Consider the following 15,611-nt stretch of genomic DNA (forward strand, 5'->3'; position numbering starts at 1 on the left):
CTGTGGGGGGTATCAGCTCTTCCCTTCCCCCTAACCGCCAGCTTTAGTTACACATCAATGAAGGATGAATAATATATTAGCCAGCACAGCCTACACACTTGCCCCCCCCTCCCCCCTCCCCACCATCACCCCTAACAGGAAGAAAGGTAGAAAGGCAGGAAGGCAAAAGAGAGAGAGAGAGAGAGAGAGAGAGAGAGAGAGAGAGAGAGAGAGAGAGAGAGAGAGAGAGAGAGAGAGAGAGAGAGAGAACGCCTACCACTCCGACCTGTTACAGCCTACATCTCACACCTCTTCCTCAGTCCGGTCTATGGCGGGTCCCTTTCCTAGGGTAGATTGATGTTCCTATTCAGCGGCTAATGGACACCAGCTTGTGGGCTGGATGAGATGAGGAGTGGGGCATCAGATTGTCTCCGATGGACTGGATCACACCGTTTGGTGTGAGGATCCTGAGTCTCAGGTCAACAACTGACACTGACACCCACTGTCCGCAGCCTATCATATGGGGATATGGTCAAGGAGGCCAAAAAAAACGACCTTGTGATTGGCCGCTGAGCACAACAGCAAAAGCTAGCTGTGTGGCGAAATGTGACGAAATGTAGACTCACGCATGCATACCCGACGATTTCAACAGACAGGCTTAGTCAAAGGAAAGTACAGCCGTTTACTACGTGTACAACCTGCGCCAGGCAGATGCTTGCGAGATGGTAAGTGTGTGTCTGAGCTTAAGTACAGAGTGATTTATTCTCTGTCTCGCTGCGGTTCCAAGGGGTCCTCTGTGTGTCAAGGCAATGCACAGAGGTCTTTATGTAATTGTAGCGGGCCGCTTAAAGCCCCAAGCCATATGGGCTCCCGCCGCCTCGGAAGTCGATCCGTCCATCCGTCAATTCCTTTAATTGCACAGAGGCGCATTTTCGACTGCGCGGCCTTCTGTCGCGCCATGTCTACGCTATAGGTTAAATACATTAATACATGATTAGGGCAGGGAATAGACTGGTCCCAGTCCGGCCCCGTGATGAGATTGTGCTGACAGAGGAACAGGTAACTAGGAGCAGGAACGGACAAGTCGTATTCCTGGCTTCCCAACCAATGTCGTTTGAGGAAGGTCGTGCATACATTTGTTCTGTGTCATCGGCGTAGGGTTTTCACACATAAATCGCTCGTTGCTCTCTTTCTCTCTCTCAGGCGTCAGAAAGCTAAAGAGGCGAGGCCCATTTGTTAAAGGTCTAACGAGTCAAGTTATTACTGCAGCCGAGTGTGAGATTAATTAACTGAGTGGCGATTAAGAATGCAGCCGACAAAGATCTAGCAACTGGAAGAATGTGGCGTCGGATGAGCTAGCGAAGGGAACTCTTGCCGCTCGAAACAAATCGGCATGATTTATTTCGCCGAGTCATTTGGGACGAGGAGAAACAAAATCGCCATAAATAATAATGATTCCTCCCCCACTCTCAAAGTTAATGATGCCAAATAGCAAATAAACACATTTCTCTGCCAAATCAAAGTCCCAAAATAAATATATATTCGTCTCATGATTAACCCGCAGCTGCTTGTCATCATAGACCATTAAAGTTGGTTATGGTGTAAAAGCATGAAAAAACGATGTAACCGCTGGTGTCAGGCTCCAGATATTTTCTGGGAGAGGTAGCCGCCAAGGTGTAGCTGTGGAACCTTCCAGAGGGAGAATAGAGATGGGCAAGCCTCCAAAGGATGCACCCCCCTCCACACTCATGCGCACGTACCCTCAGCTCAGGTTAGTTAGCCAGCTAACACACGCCAAGGGAGAACGGGAAGAGGACTCCATGCGTGAAGGAGAGAATCTGTCACAAAGACAGAGAAGGAGAGGCAGAGATGGAGGGAGAGGGAGATAACGATAGACACGAAAGGACAGGGGGGTTAGAGATGGACAGAAAGGAAACAGAGGTCGGGCACCCAGTCTCGTTTTGGATAATCAGCCATGAGCCTATCTGTAGCATGTGTGGGACATTGCTTTAGGTAGTTTGCATTATAGGCTGCATGCACTAGTCAGGGTGTGTCAACGTTTCTGATAGTTGCGAGGGGTGTGTTTCCGTGCGTGTGTGTGTGTGTGTATTTGCATACCTGCATGCATCTACTGTATGGGTGAATCACCACTACACAAACACACATCCACACGCACACCCACAGCTAAAGACCCCCAGCTGGCTGCATTCCTGTCAGCTTTTGTTGTTTCGCTGCCGACCTGAATGGTTAATGTGTGGGGCAGGTAAACATTAACAAGCTCTCCATTCCCTTAATGAGCTAACGTGAGAACCGGTAGTATAGCTCAGCCCAGCCAAGCTAGGGTGCCCCAGGCTAGCTCGTCACCTGGATCTCCTTAGCTCTGCTTGAGAATAAGGAAGGAGGGGGGGAAAAAAGAGTGTAATTACTCATCTATTAAGCTGGGTACAGGTACGATGGGGACATTCCAGAGAAACACAGCTCACGGTGATAATCGACTTGACAATTATGACTTAATAAATCCCAGTCAGCGTGATTGGAGATCAACCGTTTCTTTTGTATAGTGTTGCGAGTGCACACTGGTTAGGTCCGGCTCTCTGGCTAGTCGTTTGCTGTTGTTGTTTATATCACTCGAGAACGACCAAATGGGAGAGAAATTAAAACCGCATAAACCTCAAGGTCCTTCGGCTTTCCCTATGGCACACTTTTAACCATTACAGAGTCATTGAAAGCCACCCTTATGTGGAAAATGTGGCCCACATTAGAGCCAAACCACTCCAGACACAGCTGTTTGCGAACGGCAGGCGACCATCTCTAATTAGAACACAATCATTACATGGTATTGTCGAAGTACACTGTAAGATGATCCAATATGGGTTCAGCTGATGACTCAATCAAAGGCTGCGCGTTCAGAATGCAACAGCCGTTGGGGAGGGAGACTCAATAGCTATCCACAACGGAACTGTTAAGCCTTCCTCTTCTGAAGCTGGGCCATTCAAACTCACTGCTTTTATTCCCTGCCCAGTTCCAGAGCTTTCTGGGCACGACATCGAGTGAACAAGCAGGATTTTTCTTTGTGTGTCTAAAAAGCCAGCATCACAATTGTCTCCTCTGTGTGTACGCGTGCGTCCATGTGTGCGTATGTGTGCCTGTCAATAAGAGGTTGTACTGTACGTGTGCGAGAGTTTTCGACCTTGTGTACTTTGCATAATTTGTTTTTTGTTGGGTAAGTTGCTGACACACTAAAGCTGTTTAAATATTTCCTTCTGAGGAAGCAGAAAGTGTAGTTTAGAGTAAATCCAAGGTCTTGCCGTAGAAGGACTCTATGTGTGTGTCGAATGTGTACTTTCAACACAACCACACACACACACACACATACATCATATTGAAACTACAGGCTTCCTCTGCGTTGTAGTCATAAACAGACAGCCCTCCCCAAGGACAATGATGCTACTATCCTATTTTCCTACTGTATTTGGTCAGGGCCCCTGAGCTGTAGCTAGCTTGCTGCCGGAGTGAAGCTATAATGAATGTGTCTCGCTGGTGGCAGAGTGGCAATGCTAGCGCACAGGGAGAGAAGGAGGGGAACGGGGGGGGACGGGGGGACGAAGGGTCCCTGGTGCTAGTGAGCAACGACAGCTCCCTATTGGTGGGCATGTTAAACACCGACACTCAAGGCCACCTCGCCTCGCGTGCCAAAAAACGGAGAGGAGAATGGGGAATACGTGAGGGGTTCTCTCTCTCTCCCTCTCTTCCTCCCTCTTCCCCCCCCCTTCTTTCTCTTTTCCTTTTCTCTCTCGACGGTTTGTGCACACGCTCTTCTCTCCTGCCTCCTCGGTCCCCTAGCTTAACGCTTGTGTTGTGGTACCTTGTTCTTTGTTGGTCTGTCCCTTCTATTTGCCTCTCTCTCTCATTCTGTCTTTCTAAAGTTTAAGGTGACTAAACAATATTGGTTTTCAAAGAAATGCCCTACATCTGTGTATTTTTTGTTTGTTTCTTTTTTTCATTTCAGACACACCCAAACCTGAATATGCAATTGATTTCTGTCCCTCCAAAAAATCAACCCTCTCTTGGCTAAACATGTCCAATCTGAGTTTCCCTCTGCTATCCGCACTCACTCTTCAAGGCATATTCTTGGCCTCATCTTCCTTCAGTTTGTTTAGTGTCGTCGTGTGCTAAATATGTCGGGTTTTCTGAGCTCTGACAGTCAACTGTCACCCTGCTAGCCCTAAAGCTAAAAATCCCTCCAAGAGAGAGAGAGAGGCGCCAGGTGAATTGCACAAACACGCACACGCACGCCCGCGCAGACACACTGTGCCTGAGGGCCCGAGCGAGGCCCCTCATATGTATTCCTGTCCACACTTTGTCATATGGCTCTTATCAGCCTCGTTAATGGAGAGCGGCTTACCTCATTAGTTAGATCCATGGAGGATTCATCAGAGAGCATGCTAAGCCGGGGCGAGACAAAGGCACGAATCAAAGAATATCACTACGGCCTTATCTTATCAAATAAAGGACTCCACCACCTCAATTTCCTCCATTCTCGCGGACACGTTTAACACGACGTTTCATGTTTTTGTTCATAGCCAAAGAAGCTGATGAAAACGCCTGATAGTGTAAGCAATAGGGTGATGTTTAAAAATGGCCTGCCGGGGGAAGAGGGACGTTTACATGCCCTGCGTTATAAATAGGGTGAGTCGACGGTTAGGTAATGACCTGTTAGACGTTGCAGGGCATGTAAACCTGCACCTATTTATTTTAGTTTGTATCACAGAGGACCTTTTTATAGTGGTTTAGTGACGTACGCTTGAGTGTGCGTGTATGTTCCCTTCTCGCAGGGGCTATGAATCAGAGCAGGTCGAGGTTGTGGTTATCGTGTTTGTGTGAGTGTGTCTGTGTATGTGTGTGTCCCAATGAATCACCAATCTTGCCTGAGGGTAGTTTGACTTGATACTGAATGATAAAACCAGCCATAATGACACACTTTCACCCTTCCATAAACACACACACACACACACACACACATACATAGATATTTCCATATGCAGATGCTGAATGCAGGATGCGTGTTTGTTACCTGCTTGTTTGCATTTTTTGTTTGTGACAGGAGAGTCGTTTGTAAGCTCACAATTGATGGAATCGAGCCGGGTCACACTGCACAAAGACAGCGACGGCTCACATTGAGTCGTAAAGTGTGATTAATGAATACAAATCTTCCTTTGTGGTTGTCACTATGCAAATATATGCACTGATGGTGCTGGAGAGAAATTAGGACATAAAAAGAAAAGCACTGTTCATAACAGAGTCTTTTCCGAGGGAGACAGAAAAGTTTATTTATTTTTGGGGGATCGCGGGCACGCCTTTCCTCTGGAAAATGTTCAATTTCCAGTGAGTCACATCTGATACTGTCTGCTTTGACTTTCTTTAAAAGCACTAGGAAGGTTTCGTGTCATAAATCAGTTGAGGTTTTGAGGATGACTCCGTCGTGTCGGTGCAGTGCGCCCGGGAACACCACGTCACGACGGCGAGACTCGGCTGTGAAAGCCGTAAGTCTTTTCAGACAGGAGCTGAACACTATCATTAAAGCCCTGTCACAATACCATCGATGTCAGCAGTACTGCTCAGGCACGTAAACACGCACGTACATGTTCTCGCAGCCTACGACACACACACACACACACACACACACACAGACACACACTAAGGTCAGGGAGAGGTTGAAGAATGTGGGTAATCCATAAATGTTAACATTACAGAACAAGAGACAAGAGCAGTCTTAATGGTTTGGGGAAGTGGACAGGTAGCTAGAAGTTGAAAGCGGAGATGATGCGATTTCAACTTGAAACAAACCGTGCTGTCCACATCGTGCGCCTCGGCTGTTTAACGCTGCTCAACAGGCACCGACACGTCTCAGTGATACGTCGCTGCAACCCAACTCTCGTTCTAGACTCTCTACGGCGCCGTGTAGCTTTTCAAGCGATGAATCTTGGAGGTGTCACCAAAATGTGTTGTATTGAATTTGGTACCACCGTTGAGAGTGGATGTACTATGATGAAACACAGACACACACCAACACGTTGGGGACCATATTAGCTTAAGTGCTCCCAAAATGGGTTGTGGGGCCAACGGAAATCTTGATTACCTGTGACAGTCTGAGGCTAAGTAGCCAGTCTCATAGCACCCCCCGGGAGTGTGTGTGTGCAGCTAAACCTCAATGCAGTGTGTGTGTGTGTGTGTGTGTGTGGGGGGGGGGGGGGTTCCAGTCACTCAACATGGCTAGGCTGTCACCCCCCCCCCCCCCTCCCCTCAGGATCTGAATACAGCCATGTTCATTGAATGCACTAAACAATGCAGTGAGTCAGGAATGCTGGAACTGTGAAGGGGGGACAGCGAGGATGGGCCAGGTTGCCGGGGGGCGGGGAGGGCACGCGGGGGGGGGGGGGGGGGGGGGACAGAACGCACTCTGTTGTAGTTAAACACATGCCATTATCCCCCTTCCTCTTCCTAAGCTTGCAGGCACACCGACACACAGGTGAACAGGTGACCCGCGGACGCGCGATCGCACGTATTCACGCTGACAGGCACACACACACGTCTGCGTGCAGTCATACAAGTGGTGTGATGGCACAGTTTTTTTTTTTTCATGTCAAAAGACGCACGCAAACGCGCACACAGGAACACCTGGTTTGCAGACAGCAGACCCTGAGGGTTACCTGGTGGTTGTCGGATCCTGTCCTCTCTGTAATTACGATGCCTTAGCGTAACAAGGGTGGGAGGGAAGCAGAGCGAGGGGAGGTGGGGAGGAAAAGGGAGAGAGAGAAAAAAGAAAAGAAAGAGAGAAAGAAAGAAGGAGCAGACAAAAAGAGAACCACTCTGCTGGCAACACAAGAACGACCACAAACTTCACAAGCTCTTGAAAGACACACTTAAACCACGCCCGCTGCTCTCTCTCTCTCTCTCTCTCACACACACACACACGCACGCACGCCCGCGCTGCGAGGCGTGCGTGCGGGGGGGGTCCGCATTTTTGAAGACGTCTACAAGGGTGATCAAAGCTCCGGTTTTGAAATCACCTTCTCCTGTTTCCGTCCCACTCATTCTTAACTTACACTCTCGCCATTTCCTAAAAGTGATCGACCACAGCCAAACCCTTTCCCCTCATCCATCCCTTTCGAGACGTATCTCCCTCGCCACAACGCTGTCCAAGCGACCCATCAAATCCCCATTCCCATTGAGGCGTAACCTTAAAAAGGTCTCTACGCACTGTTTAATAAACACTCCCTTTATTTTCGGAAAAAGGCCCGTACGAGACAAAGTGAGCCTGGTTTAGCGCAGCGTCACTGAGGCCGACCCCCATGAACCGCCATTCACGGAGGAATCCTTTTGACGCCGGGAGGCAAAAGGAGGGCGGCGACAACAGCCAGCCCTAAAGACCGTGTTCATTAGCGAGCCCACTGAGAGAGCGGTGGCGAGTCGGGGAGGGCTCATTTACCGAGTACTGACAGTGGACCCCTGTTAGTATACAGAGGCCAGAGCCCGGTGACAGCCATTGTTGGATGAGTGACAGCAAGTGGCGGGATGGAGGGGGGGGGGGGTGTCTTAGAGGGGAGATGGGGGGGGGGGGGATGTCTTGGTCGGGGTGGAGGGTGTGGGAAGGAGGGGGGGCGTCCTTTTCAGGGAATTCCTCAGAGGAACCACCACTATCGACCTACACGGGCTACCGTCGACCAATTACCGGGAGAGATGCAAGAAAGGAGTGGGGGGGGGGGACCGAAAATGGAGGGCTTCTCCTAATCATGGCACTCGAGCGAGGTACAAAGAAGAGAGGCTGGCTGGCCCCCATTTGAATTTGAAAAGAATTTCTCCTCCCTCTTCCCATCTTCCTCCTCTCTCTCTCTCTCTCTCTCTCTCTCTCTCTCTCTCTGTCTTGCCCCATGGCTCTCCTTCTCTCGGGGGGTTCACAAAAGGCTAGCAACAAAAGTAGCCACAAAGCAATCGGGCTAATAGCGCTAATAAGTCGAAACACACGGTCCTCACTTTCACTGTTGACACATTTCACTGTTTTGTGGCTAAACACAGCTCAAGTGTTTGGCCAGGGTGTGGGCTCGCTCTCTTAGAGAGGGGAGACCGGGGAACTGCGTTGCCATGCTCTTCTCTGTGTCTACGGTACCAGGGAACAAAGCGACAGAGAGAAGAGGAAAATAATTAACTGGAGCGGGGAGTGAGGGGGGGGGACGGGACTGAAGAAAGAAACGAAGCAGTTGCATGGTTCGCCAGTTTTTCCAAACGCGAAACCCCCCATTTTCAAAACTGTTGATGTTTAATTGTGAGGTGTTCGGAACCTTACTTAAAGGTCAAGGAGGACATTTGGTCATCCTAACAGCAGCAGTTACCGAGTATCGTTCTCTGATTTCTTGAAAAGTATGATAGTTAAGTAGATGAGGTCAGGCGAGTCTGTCTTCTGGGATTCGTTCATTGTTTGTTTCTTTTTGCTCTGTCTGTGTCCCTCAGAGGTCAAACATTAGTAGACGTGTACACACTGAAAACACAAAGTAGCCATTGTGAAATGGCGTATAATCCTCTCACCTGTCTGGTCGCAGTTAGCCTGTGAAACCAGCACACATTCCTTTGGGTCAATAATGGTGCTTCCAACCCCCACTACCTTCTCTTTTAAAGAAGTCTGGATGTTGGAACAAAGACATATTTTTTAAGGCTTGTAACCTTAGGCACTGTGTGTGTGCGTGTGTGTGTTGTGTGTGTGTGTGTGTGCGCGCAATAAGGACGGGTGTTTCAATGGTTTCCCCTGTTATTAGCCCTGGTCTGTCATTAGGGGATTAGTGTGTATGGGCCGGCCTTGTCTCAGGATGTGTGAGTGTGCGTGTTTGTGTGTACGTGTGTTTGCCGTTTCCCTTATGTGAGATGTATGTGTCTCCTCTCGTGGACTCACCTAAACCCTAGCTTTCAACCGCTCACGTCTCTAATGTGCGAGTATGACTGCAGTCATTGATTTATACCCATGTCGTTGCTTTTGTGTTTCTCCCTTACATGCACTGTTTAGAGTGCTTTCCCCGATGATGCATCTGACCGACATCATGAAAACATTCGACTCTGGCAGTGCCAAGGGTTCGTCAAACATTGAGTCACTAATCTCCCGTCTCTTCTGTAAGAGGCTAAACAACATTACCTCTGCCCGGAATACACATCCATCAAGACACTATTTGAAAAAAAGCTTGAAGGTAAAGCTTTGCTTCTTTACTGAGAGAAGGTAGGTCAAAGGGGCCGCGAGAAAGAGAGAGACAGAGAGAGAGAGAGAAAGACAGAGAGAAAGAGAGACAGACAGGAAGAAAGAGGGAGAGAGAGAGGAAGAGAACCAGCTAGAGAGAGAGAGAGAGAGAGAGAGAGAGAGATAGAGAGAGCCAGAGAGAGAGAGAGCCAGAGAAAGAGAGAGAGACAGCTAGAGAGAGCCAGAGAGAGACAGAGAGAGCCAGAGAGAGACAGAGAGAGAGAGAGAGAGAGAGAGAGAGAGAGAGAGAGAGAGAGAGAGAGAGAGAGTGAGAGAGAGAGAGAGAGAGAGAGAGAGAGAGAGAGATTAAAAAGCACTGCTGCCTCTGTGTGCTCTGATCAAGGGCCACCACCCATGATGTGCTGTACATTTGCATGTCAGTTTTTTTTCTGCTCCGCCACAGCCAACTGATCCAGTTTATATATTCTCCTTCATGGCACACTCTTTATAGCTTCTCTCTGCCATGGTTTACCCCCCCCCCCCCCCCCCCCCCCCCCCGCCCCTTCTCTCTGCTCCATTTTACGTCCTCGATCCTTTCCATCCTCAGTCCTTCTGTTATGTTTTGTTTTGCTTCTTTGTGGTATCCTGCAGCAAACGTTCTCAAAGACGGCGCTAAAATGGAAGTCAGAGAGAAAAAGGGGGGGGAAAGGTGGAGATGCAAGAGAAGAGACCGGGTTTTGATCATATTAGCTCGTGCCTTTTCTTTGTCTTTCTGGTTTTCGAACAAGCACCATGAGGAGGTTTGCCAGGGTTTGAAAGGCTTTGTGTTGCCTTTTTTTCCGATTCGCTTGACGAACACCTTCTTCTCCGCTTCACGTGTCAGCAGAATCTGGCTGTCTCGTGCGTGTACTCTACAGCAAGCTGTACTGTGTTTACTCTTCCCTTTCATCTCGAGTGGAATACAAACTCTGTTTTTGAATGCGATTCTCTTCTCCTGCCTCGTCATGGTGATTGCGCTGCGGTTCCGGAGTGGTCTTGGACTGGGAGGAATTCTACCTTCACTTCGGCCTGGCCTCTAATGCAGGATGTGTGTGCGCTTGTGTACACGTAGTGTTTGTTTCAGGGGGTCCATGGGTTGTGCGTGCGTTCGCGTGCAAGCGTTTTGTGTGTTTGCGTGTGTTTGCGGGAGGTCGCGAAGGGGTCAGGGGGGCAATGCTTGACTCCATTGACTCGGGCACGGTGCTCCATCAAAAGGCACAATGCGGGGCTTTGCCGGAGTACACACACATCGCAGAGAATGCAGACAAAACAAAACGCTGTGGAATGAACAGGCCAGGTCGCTACTTAAGCTGTCCCGAATGTTCCACAGTTACCACTGAGTCAGGCCTTCCAGGTGTCTGTGTGCGTGCGTGCGTGTGTGTGTGTGTGTGAACACATCAGTGAGGTCAGCAGAAATGAGACAGCGAAGGGGACAAACCAGGATTTAATAGACGAGGTACAGTAGAGGTATATCATTTTCAACCCCATCCTCTCTCTCTGAGGTTGCTTGTGAGAGGTGCCCTAATAGCACACTGTAATGCCGTGAGTCAAGTAGGGAAATCCTGCATCCTGCAAAGACAACGCAAAACACCGTGCCACTGTCACTCAAAACACAGTCTGAGACTTGAACGGGAATTCCTATCCAAAGGCACATACTCCTCAAAGCCTGCACCGTATGACTCACAGAGGTCTTTGAGTTCGGCGCGACAATCTGACTCTGTCAGCACGTGTTCCGACACAGATATTTGCTGTGGGAATGTATATTTCCTGTAACTACGTTTTATTTATGTCAAATTCCCCTCAGTTCATCTGAAACGCGTACTGTGGAAGTAAGGATAAAAGGCTCGGCTGAAGAGAAGGTGTAGAATACATAAAACGCTTTTGGGGGAAAGGAAAGGTGTTTGCGGCTGAAAGAGGAATGCCGTTACAAAACTTTACAGTCGGAGAAGACATGCGAAGCGATGCTTCATCTTGTTCATCATCTTGTAAAACAGTGTACCGGTAGGATAATGACAGTGCCAGGTGCTAAATAAGTTCACGGAAAGGGCTCCATTATCTCTACACTGCGCTCCTGCTTTCCAAGGCAACGGGGAGAGAGAGAGAGAGAGAGGGGAAAAGGCAGGGTAAAGATTGGTTGGTTTGAAAAAAAGAAAGGCAAAAAAGCGAGGGAGTTTGAAGTGTATTGAACTCTGTTCAGGGTGAGGAGTTTTTCTTTTGTGCTCCTGAAGTTTATTGCACCCTTATCCTAGCCTTCTGTTCGGGCATATATCTTTTGGAGTTTTATAACATGTTGCCCCTGAGGGTGGCTGTGTGTAGGTGTGTGTCCATGTGTGTGTGTGTGTGTGTGTGTGTGTGTTTGTGTGTGTCTCCGTAGGAAGCAGAACAGACTCTCAGCGACACTCGCGATTGTTTCCTCTGTAAAAACACTGCTAATTAAAACAAATTAGCTAGCAAATTAGGGCCACAATAAAGCGTCAGCAATACCTCCTAGATCACCCACTCAGACAATCTCTCTCTCTCTCTCTCTCTCTCTCTCTCTCTCTCTCTCTCTCTCTCTCTCTCTCTCCCCCCCCCCCCTTTTCACTCACACTTGCATTGTTGCGTTTCTTCCAAATAATAACTGAATAACTGTTGAGCAATCGATTTTGGGGAATTTCCTTCTCAGTCAATGAGATGCAGTGTTTCTTCACCCAGACAGGTTATCTTGGCCGAGCTCAAACTTTGAACAAAGAGTTTTACAGCTCCTTTCATCTTTATCTTAAAAAGTAACGTTTCAAAAGGAGCCGCTCTGTCTTTTATGATAGCGTAATCTCAGCCACGGTTGAAGATGATTTCGATTTTGCAGATGAATCAGTTCGTCCTTGTCTAAAACGTTATCTTTTTTTTGTGATGTTTTCGCAGAAACTTTGATGGACACCAAGTGGGCTACGACAGAATTGGCCTGGACCGCGCATCCCGAAACTGGGGTGAGTCATTGCCAAGTATTCGTGTGTACTGTGTGTGTGTGTGTGTGTGACGAGGAGATCGGTTCACACGGGATATGCATGAGCGTGCCATGGGATACATGTCAGTTGACCCAGATGGATAAGATACACACACCATCCGTTTTCAGACGCCCGCCCTTCACAGATGTTCCTGACAATAAAAAGAAATGCGAAAAATGCCAAGAGCGCTCGACGAAAGACTCTGAAATATTTCCCGGCGGTGACCTGTTTCACACTCGGGCCTCCAAATCTCCCACGCACAAAGTGTCGGTGACAGCACCATCTTGGCTTTCCCATGTGGTCCCACAAAGAGGACAAGAGTCCTGACCCCCCACCCCCCTCGCCCCTCCTTTTTACTTCAAAGACCCCTGCTCTCCTCCCCTATCGCTTTGTGTGGCTCTCTGACTTGGGGGTACCCCCTTGTCTTTTGACTTTGGCGGGTGAGCCCTCACTTTTTCATCCTGTCCCACCCCCCTGCCCTATCGCCGACCATTGCCAGTGACAACCCAGCTGTTCCTAGTCACCCCCCCTGAGCCCCTCGTCCCTCCTTCCTGCTCACTTACTTCCGAGCAACTAAACACTAATACCTCAGACACACTGGTGACCCCGGCCCCAACAATCAGCAGGTCCCACTGCTCATTCTCCTTCCCCTCCCCCCTCCCCCCCTCCCCCCCTCCCCCCCTCCCTCCCTCCCTCCCTCCCTCCCTCCCTCTCTCCCTCCCACACATCCTTCTCCCCCTTCCACTGGTACAAAGAAAAGAAACTGTAAAATATCCCACCAGTCCAAGGATGGTAATAACACTAACGACCTCCCCCCCCAACACACATCCTCCCCACACCTGCCAAATGCACACACACACACACACACTAACATCCCGTCTGCCAGCCAAAACCTAACAGATGCTTCTTTTCATCTGGTACAGTGCCCCATTTCTCCGACCCCCCCCCCACACACACACACGCACGATCCTATCCAGATTTGCCCCATCAAAATCCAGGGTTGGTTGATTCCGTTGTCCACATGGCGATAAACCTCCCCACCCCCCCCCCACCCCCACCCCCCATTTGTCTTTTAATGGAATGTCATCCAGACGTTGGTTGTCCATGAGGGTCCTTCCCCGCTTCTTTTTTCCCCTTCCTTTTCATTTGTTTTCATCCTTTCATCCCACCCTCATGCAGAAATATGGGCCCTGCTGTCTTCGCTGGCAAGCTGCCCTCCCCACCCCCTGTTTTTGGGATTCTTTATTTACGAGACGAGCGCATGTTTATTTATTCGGTTTCTCCTCGGGAACGTGTCAGATTGTTAGTGTTTTGGGTGACAAGTGTTGCTGCGTAGACGCGAAACAGCAACATGGCCACCGCGAGGGAAGAAAATGGGAACGGGAATGAGAGAACGAGAGAGGAAAATTGAATCTGAAAAGAAAAGAGAGCCTGAGAGTGGCATATGATCTGTCCAGGTTTCCACTCCCAGGTCTTTCTCTGTCTCTCTTTGTCTGAAGTTCACTGTGAAAACCCACGGTCCTGCCTTAATAGTATACACAATAAGGCATAAGATACGTATATCACAAAAGTTGTGTGCAGGGATCCAGACAAACAATCATAAAAAAGACAGTATTGCTTCTCTGCTCCATGACAGACAGACAGACACTTCTAAGGGTTTATAGCTTTCTCTGGGGCAGTTTTTCGGCAACTAGGGTTATCCACAGATAACAAAATAGCTGGCGTTAGCTAGCCTAAAGCATCCTGGGCCCAGGTTGTTTTGTTAATGACAGCTGGTAGCATGTGGCTGGTAGTGGACTGTCGGCTTACAGGTTTCTACATGCATGCTACATGCTATGTACATGCTACAAACATGCCCGTTTGTCCGAGCACACAAAGTTATCTTTCGTCGTTAACTGTGAATCCTATCTCTCTGGGTTCGGACTGAGGTCAGGAGGAAGGGTGAAGTCTTAAGTCTCCGCACACTCGCCCCTTTTTCTCGATCGAGCCCGAACCAAGGTCCGGCTGAATCTGAAAGTAAAATAAGAGCCTTTGACTGGAAAGGACAAAGGGAAAATGAGTCGACTTGTGAAGCTCACGTAACAATTCATCTTGTTAGAAATCGATGCCAAAGAACTTGACCGTCTTTCGAGCGACCCACTTAATTCATTCAGGTTTGGTAAGCAGGCTGGCTGGCTGTGAGTGTCCTGACACTGTTCCGCGGTCTCGCAGGGACGACCCCGTCGCACACACACCCACACAAACACGCGCACAACACACCCTCGCGACTCCTGGATCTCTCCCATATTTCCCCACAAGCACACGGCGATTTATCACACCAAACTAAATACCCATTGACACTTCATGCTTTCCCCCCTCGTCCCATTGACCCGGCTGGTGATTATCGATTCCCCAATGGTCCCTCCCCTTTCAGGCCGCTCCGCCATACTAATGCCCTCCCTCAGCTGGAGTTAAGCCTCATCCCCCCCTCCAGTCTCCCGGGTCTTCCTGGATGAATAGCCTGTCTCTCCAGCAGCCATATCACAGACTTAATTAAGACCCGAAAGCCTCGGTGAGAAACGCTGCTTTAGAAAACAAATGTTTTTTCTTTCTTTCTCTTCTTCTACCCCCCCCCCCCCCCTCTCATTTTCTCTGTTTCTGAAATGTTTAAAAGTTCTTAAGGCAAACTCCCTAGAGTTTTGTGGTTTCTTGAACATCTGGTGAACGCTCGCTGATAGCGCCTGCTTATAATTGGTGAGGCTTTCTTCGAAGAACATCGCGCTAAGTGGGGGTTGGCTCGTTGTCTGGAAGCATAGAAGGTGCTAGCAAACCCATGGGGATCTATGACAGTCTTAGCTGAAAAAAGTGCATGTTAACTTTATCCATTGAGCTCCTTTAAAATTCAATGAGCAGCTTTGATAGATTTAATCACCCAAACATTATCAGGTGACGGGGATTACCTATTTCGACTTGTTTGCGATTCAAATAAGTAGGCCTACCTGAATAAAAGCCTTTCCTTGAGGGAAATAAAACATTTAGTGGACATGCTCATTTTACAAAACCAATAATCGCAGTTTAGCCCTTGTAATTCACCGCTTTGGTTGCAGCAGTGTGGGAGAGGGAAAATATACAATAATGAAGGTCATGCTCTCCTTCTCGTTCGCCGTCCAGAGGACAAGGATATCATCGCTCTGTAATTGAAGTGTAATTGGTTGTGAAGCGATGCGGCGACTACCTCCGAAAAGAAACGAGGTAAACACCCGGCGATGTTTGTCGGGAAGCACCGGGGCTGACACGCCACCGTAATTGTGATGAATCCACCGTCCTCATCCCTGACTCATTGCCACGGTAACCAGAGATGAAAGGCAAAAGGCGCAGACGGGGAAACCACACTCAACTTCACAAAGCTG

General features: G+C 48.9%; 1 protein-coding gene across 12 annotated transcripts in view; it reads left to right on the plus strand.

Annotated features, from left to right (window-relative positions):
* Positions 1-15,611, plus strand: part of LOC136936335 (ephrin type-B receptor 3-like) — a 54,521-nt gene that overhangs the window by 14,052 nt on the left and 24,858 nt on the right. For all 12 annotated transcript variants that reach the window (XM_067230129.1, XM_067230130.1, XM_067230137.1 and 9 more), the window contains exon 2: positions 12,140-12,204. In XM_067230129.1, the coding sequence (XP_067086230.1) occupies positions 12,140-12,204 (65 nt within the window). The remainder of the gene's footprint in view (positions 1-12,139; positions 12,205-15,611) is intronic.

This window comes from Osmerus mordax, chromosome 26 (genome assembly GCF_038355195.1).
Source record: "Osmerus mordax isolate fOsmMor3 chromosome 26, fOsmMor3.pri, whole genome shotgun sequence".
In the NCBI taxonomy this organism is placed as follows: Eukaryota; Metazoa; Chordata; class Actinopteri; order Osmeriformes; family Osmeridae; genus Osmerus; species Osmerus mordax.